Raw genomic sequence first — 6,987 nt, 5'->3', positions numbered from 1 at the left:
TGGCTAAAAAGATCCCTGCGTGCATTGTCTTCATTACCCAAATATAAAGCATTCCTGTACCGGCAGTGAAGTTCGTGCTAAATGACCGAACGAAGGTATCCGCTTGCGAGTCTGATCAAAGAGTTGCCGGGTTCATTATGCTCTTCTTCCTGAAAATGGGAAGTATTATGAAGTTTAAGTCCTGTGCGGTAGTTAATTCCCTTTGTCTTAAGTGATCTATTAGAGAGCTTCCCTGTGACCGCCCGAAGGGTAAGAAAGAGATGCTCCGTGTAGCTAACCCCAAGTCTGGTAACCTTTGAAAATAGGTTTCTGACGTCACTGCCTTTCATGCCAAGCTTGACGCTCTTGCTCTTGCACAGGCGGTGGGTGGGTTCAGCTCGATCAATTGGGATAGGAGCTCTATCTTGCTCCATGGTGTTCAAGCAGTGCGTCCAGAAAGCAGTGATTCATGGGAGGGAGCAGCTTCAATAGCTTTGGCTGTGAAAACTCTTGGTCTTGGAGCATCAGTGTCATCAGTTCACCCAAGATCAGCAGGACAAATAACTACTAGGTTTGTGCCAGAAAAGCGTCTTGCGTGACGGCGAAAGAGTGGAAAAAGAAAGAGATTCATCAGCTATGGAATCTGACAGGTATCGGTATTGAACAGAGGGGGCTGTTCACAAAGCATCCCATGGTGCGCTCCGAGGGGAAAAAGTCTCGGGCGGTATGGAGGGTCCCGGCTTGCCTACTGCTTTGTTACCAGAGCTGGATCGATTTCATCTTTTCCCAGTGCCCATGCTCCTACTACTACTTATGTTATGCAGCTATTCAACCTCCCATAGATGGTAATGGTGCTTCCCCAGCAGCTGTTCCTACTCCTTTGGCTGGTGCCAAATCAGGTGACTTTTAAGTTGAAGCTTGCCCGCAGAACGATGTAACCATGCTGGCAGTACTATGATTGCCTTAGAGCGCAGATGTCTCTGTCCCTAGGAACGTGATGCTTAGGTGCGAGGTGAAACACAAGCAGGAGATCGAGAAGAAATCATACGGATTGCAACCTACAGATGAAGAATCTGCTTCATTGTTCCCACCATCTATATCAGATGTTTAATAAGAATAGGAATCGAATAAGCTGCTGATTGCCTGAGGAAGCATTTGAAAAGAAAGGAAGGGTGATGCTTGTTAAACAAAGCTGCGTGTGGGGCCGCCACGTATAGCTGTAGTTTCTGCTGTAGCATCGGTTATTTCCGTTATTGCTGTAGTAGCATCGGTTATTGCTCAGGTTACGAATGACCCAATCTATCTATGGCAACCACCCCTACTTTTAGTAGATAGAGATGCGCACCTAGAAAAGACGGATGAAAGAGAACCTGCCCTTCTGACTTCTTCTTTCTCTTGTCTGTCCTTTACGCAAAGCGATCTATGGTCTCAACAAGCCCCGATAGCGTCGGTTTTTGAAGTTCAGCACAGTGGTTATCCAGGCAGGGTTTGCTCGGAGTGATCATGATTCGGCCATGTTCGTATCAGTTTATCCTCGAGGACGTGCTATTCTGTTGTTGTATGTTGATGATATCAAACTGACTGGTGATTACTCCGTTACCATATCGCTGATCAAGTGTCGCCTTCATCAATTATTTGCTATGAAGGCGCTGACGCGCCCTAAGCCTTTTCTTGGCTTGGAGGTCGCACATTCTCCTCGTGGATATTTGGTATCTCAGATCAAATAACGTCATGACTTGATCACTCGAGCTCAACTCAATGATGAGAAGACTGTTGACACTCCCTTGGAGCTTTACGTTAAACTCCGTCCGACTGATGGCTCACCATTATCTGATCCGACGCAGTACAGACAGTAGGTCGGCAGTTTGGTTTATCTGACGATCTCTTGCCCAGATGGCTTTTCCTAAGAAAGTCAGCCTTTCATGGCTGCCCCCCGGTCAGTTCACTTTGCAGCAGTTCATCGGATTCTTAGATATATTCGAGGTACCTTTTCTCGAGCCGTCCTTTTTTCCGTCATCGTCTTCTTTAGAGTTGCGTGCAACTACTGATGCCGATTGGGCCTTCAGATAGGTGCTCAACTACAGGCTTCTCTATTTTTTGGGGAGACTCTCCACTATCTTGGATGAGATAAAAGCAATAGACAGTTGCTCCTTCCACTGCCGAAGCGGAGTACCGTGCCATGGCACACTACTAGATAGATTGTATGGCTCCGTTGGTGACTTTCTGATCGCGGGTTTCATTTGACCCAACGCCATTCATCTTGCGTCAAATCCGGTCTTTCATGCAAGAGTTTCATTTTTGGCCGCTACTACGTTCGTCGAAAACTTCTTGATGGCACCATCATCTCATTACCTTATTTTTTTCCTTAGACTTCGGCTATGACCAATGCCCCACCTAGCTGAATAGGCGTAACAAAGCTACCTGAAAAAGGCAAGGTGTACCTTAAATGGAAATCGACAAATTGCGTTTTGCCAGATGGATTCTTTAGAAAGATTCCCGGATAAAGTTCAGTATAATATTTAGTTAGAATCTAAATAAAGGCGCATACGTGGGCGGGCAGGGGGCCCCACTACTTCTTCATTCAGGGGGGGCTAGCCTCATGACTTCCCACTGGGCGAGGGGTGCACCTAACCCACCTACTCACTCATCAATTACGGTGTTCAGCTGACTTGCACAGAAAGACCCCTATTGTTTAGTAATTTGGCGCCCCATCTTTTGATTGACTGTTGTCAACTAATCTTTTCAATGTTCGATTCTACTCTATGTTAGAACATTTCAGTGAATGCTATTTCGATCTAAGTGGTCCTATTCTCTGTCCCGTGCTAGGAAGCATTACTCCTCTTTTCATTCCAAATTCTTCAATAAGACTGATACGATTGATTGGTCTGTGCGTTTCTCTTATTACTTTTTTGTATCCCCCTGTTCCTCGGATACAATTCGATCCTTCTACGGCCAATTCTCAATTTGTGGAAAGCCTTCGATGGCTTCCTTATGAAAACATCCATTTGTATATGGGTATAGACGGTCTTTCATTATTCTTCGTGATATTGACCACATTTCTGATCCCTATTTGCATTTCAGTGGGTTGGTCTGGTATGAGAAGTTTTGGGAAAGAGTATATTACAGCATTTCTAATTCGTGAATTTCTAATGATCGCCGTGTCCTGCATGCTGGATCCTCTACTATTCTATGTTCTTTCCGAAAGCGTGCCAATCCCTATGTTGTGCGGAGCTGAGCATCTTCTATTCGCTGGGATCAAGCTTTTCCTCTGCAGGGGCCTTGTGCAGTAAACCCCCTACGGGCGGTCCCCCGTCGTCGTAAAGTAGTAAAGGTCCCCGCGAAGCTTTCGGGAAGAGGGGTAGTCTTGTGCGTAAGCATAGCATTTCTGGTCGAACCACCGAACCACACATCTTTTTTTGGTGGGAGGGTACTCCGAGTAGTGGGTACCTCGTAGGACCTCGACCCGCCTACTCTGGTCTTGTATGGATATGCAGGAAGGGGTGCTCCTAGGTGTGTGTAGGGGGTGTGTTTGTTCGCGAGAATGGATTCCTCGTCAAGTCAGGGGGGGTGTGGACACACTTGCGCGAATTCGGGTAACGGCTACAAGGGATAAAAATAAAGGAAACTGTACCCGACCAGGGATGGACGTAAACTCGTAAGCTACCGAGGGTAGGGATAATCGTCCAGGTCTTATTGTTTAAAAAAAAAGCCGCCCCGCCACAGCAGGCAGGTTAGTTCCTCTGTCGTTGCCGGAGAGTTCTTGGCGAAGAGACCTTAGGATAAGTTGCTAAAACAAACGGAGGGGGGGAGGATCGACCCGTTCAGTAGAATTCCGAAGAAAGACTGTTGGCAGCAGGTGGAGACATTTCTTTGGCCCCTTCCAAATAAATGCGGGCAGGGTAGAGCTCGGCAGAGGGTTCGAGAATAGGGTTTTTTACGGTCGGGTCCCCTACCACTAGTCCGGCTAGCCTTCTTCGGGCAGGAAGCAGGCCGGGCCCGACGGGCGGGCATCTCCCGCAACGCAAGCTGCATTGTTCGCCACCACCCGAGAAGCAAAAGATTCGAGAGTCAAGGCGGAAAAGACAAGCATAGTGGTCTAATGACAAGGGCCGACGACGGAAGCTCGGGACGGAGCCGTATGATGCGGAAGTCTCACGTACGGTTCCCTGAGAAGGGAGTGGCTACCCACTGGAGCTTCGACCAACCACCACCGGTCAATTTCGCTTTGGGGCCACCCCTGACTCTACCATCATTATAGGGGTATGGGGTTCGAGACAAAGAAAGATCAAGGCAGCATATCAGTTTTTCCTATATACTTTACTTGGATCCGTTTTTATGCTATTAGCTATTCTGTTGATTCTTCTCCAAACAGGAACCACCGATTTACAAATTTTATTAACCACAGAATTTAGTGAGCGGCGCCAAATCCTTCTATGGATTGCCTTTTTCGCCTCTTTTGCCGTCAAAGTGCCTATGGTACCAGTTCATATTTGGTTACCCGAAGCCCATGTAGAGGCACCTACGGCTGGATCCGTCATCTTGGCAGGAATTCTTTTAAAATTGGGAACCTACGGGTTTTTAAGATTTTCAATACCCATGTTTCCCGAAGCGACACTTTGTTTCACTCCTTTCATTTATACTCTAAGTGCGATTGCTATAATATATACTTCCTTGACCACTTTAAGACAGATCGATCTTAAGAAGATCATTGCCTACTCCTCAGTAGCCCATATGAATTTGGTGACTATTGGTATGTTTAGTCGGGCGGCGGCCGTTAGGTCACCTATTTTGAGTTATGGACACACAAGCAAGGCCAAAACATGTGTGCCGGGCGTGCGACCCATCAACCTACTAGCAATAGGGGAGAAAACTTAGCATGTCGCAACAAAAGCGTCGATTCGAGGCGTCAGCAAAACACCGCCGTCTGTTCCTAAAACAAAACCCCTTAGCGCCCCGGGACGGGAGTGGGGGACGGCCCTACGCAGACAGCAGCAGCACCGGCTCTACGAAGTCCGAATCGAATCTTTCGGTTGGCTTTCCCGTGAATAAGAATAGTTGGGCGCGGCGAAGCGAGCGCTTTTAGCTGTTTCGCTTGCTTCTTTCTTATTGTGGCGGCTATTATATTATGGCGTGGCTGAAATGAACGAAAAGCGAGATGAACCTTTCAAATCGATTGATAGATGGCCTGATCTGTTCTGATAGATCGAAAGGGAATCTATCAATAATAAGGGTTGACCTCTTTCTATCTATTGATGATACAAGATATCTATCTATTCTGGATCCATCATAAATAAATCGATATGTATCTGATGGAGTCTACATCGTATGTAGAGCGCCCAAGCGCTTTTTTGGCCTGCTCAGTTCTATTATCCATCGGTCCAATGCACTGGCTCATCTCATGGAGGGAAAAAGCAAATGTAGTTAGTTGTCTTGTTGTTGTTCGCCGCCTCGACACATTCCCCGGCATCGTCCCACACAGAAAGAAAGAGCGTGGAGCCCCGGCCCGACCTGTAAGTCCGCTAACGTAAAGCGAGGAGTTGAGCCTGAACTGGCGAACCGAAGTGACTTTCGTAACCATACTTCCTACAGCTAACACGTGTCCAGTCCAGCGGGAACGCGCAGCGCAAACGAACGTGAGCTGCTATACCGAATCCCCCGCAGGCCATCGGGGACCTAGTGGTAAGGCCATGATCCGCAGGGGAAGGGATCACTCATTCTTCTATTGGGGACAGGTGCACGAACGACAACTCCAAACGTCAGACATCCGCCGCCTATACCTACCGTTTAGGTGGCACCAGCGAGATCCAGCTAAGGTAAGGAACTTCGTGTCGCGGCTGCTCCACTCCGCTGCGGTCTTTTGAACTGAACTTCGTTGCCTTCCCGCGCGCGAAACGAATGGGCGCTGTGTCGTGGGTCAGTTTTGGGGTGGGGGGCAGAGAGAGACCAGAAGAATGATTCATTTGGATCGACGAGCCATTTCGCGAATCAATAGAATGTCTCTCTATCCATATCTATTCTATCTTTATATGACGGGCCATAAAAAAAAGAAGTATTTTTTTTTATGGCATGTGAGATGATCGCGCCTAGTAGCCACATATCAGCTGCGCTCAATATGCGGGATTTCCGTTGGATCAGATCTTTCGCTTTGACGAATTTGGACCTAGCGAAAAGGACTCTAAGCCTTCGCGCAAACAAGCAAAGTAGAAGCAAGACGAGGAAGCGGAGCTGTCGTAGAAGCAGTAGCTTCCCCCGACAATATACAATACAACAGTAGCGACCATGAATAAAAAAGCCCCTAGTTTAACGAGTTCGCTGCTTTTCCCGGGCCGGAGAAGGGCAACTACTTATTGATTGATCGCCTTTCTTTGATATGTGTTCAATTTAGTACAATACAAACTACAACTAGATCAAAGCGGAAGGGCCACTCACTATAGAAGCTATAACTAGCCTAGCCCTAGCCAATAGTATAGAGTTTAGTAGTCGGCCAAACCCCCATGCTCACGACATGTTCTTGATATTGATTGAGTTGGAGGGAGTCAGAGACTACCACGGAATCCTTCCATAGTCACCCCGGTGACCTTCGTCACCAAAGCGTCACGACAGTTTCCAAGACCCCTCATATAATCTCCAGTGGGGATCAGTCGGAGCACGTAGGAATGCCGACCACTACATAAGCCGCTGGCGGAGAAAGCTCGAAGAGCTTCCCTTCATTCGCTTCGCGGGAGTCGCACACAGCACATAGCTGGAAGTCAGAGGGCCCGTACTACCTGCCTAACCCTTCGCTCCGAGGGACCGTAGAACGGAAAGCGCCTTCTAAACAACTCGGCAGAAGGGAAGGGGCCTATGTATTTGCATGACCCCTGCGGATTTGACCCTACCTACACCCGGAGCCAATCCCCTAGCGGTCCTGCCACCACGCCGCAGAACAGGAGCTCGTGTGGAACCTTGGATTTCTGGCGTAACAGCGGTGGAAGGTATAAAAATATTACGGCCGCATAACATAGGGGC

At 48.0% G+C, this 6,987-nt stretch overlaps 1 protein-coding gene and 1 pseudogene across 1 annotated transcript; both read left to right on the top strand.

Moving 5' to 3' along the window:
* Positions 1-81: 81 nt before the first annotated feature.
* Positions 82-3,622, top strand: LOC117848624 (NADH-ubiquinone oxidoreductase chain 4). The gene has a single exon (XM_034730099.2). The coding sequence runs from the start codon at positions 2,742-2,744 to the stop codon at positions 3,267-3,269; it is 528 nt and encodes a 175-aa protein (XP_034585990.2). The 5' UTR covers positions 82-2,741; the 3' UTR covers positions 3,270-3,622.
* A 139-nt stretch (positions 3,623-3,761) lies between these two features.
* LOC140220156 (NADH-ubiquinone oxidoreductase chain 4-like) lies at positions 3,762-5,058 on the top strand (annotated as a pseudogene).
* Positions 5,059-6,987: the final 1,929 nt, after the last annotated feature.

This window comes from Setaria viridis, unplaced genomic scaffold (assembly GCF_005286985.2).
Source record: "Setaria viridis unplaced genomic scaffold, Setaria_viridis_v4.0 scaffold_235, whole genome shotgun sequence".
Taxonomy (NCBI): Eukaryota; Viridiplantae; Streptophyta; class Magnoliopsida; order Poales; family Poaceae; genus Setaria; species Setaria viridis.
Note: the sequence above shows the minus strand (reverse complement) of the source record. Positions and strands in the feature narration are given on the sequence as shown.

Coding starts and splice junctions, on each gene's coding strand:
- LOC117848624 (XM_034730099.2), top strand. CDS start 2,742: ATGTTAGAACATTTCAGTGAATGCTATTTCGATCTAAGTGGTCCTATT.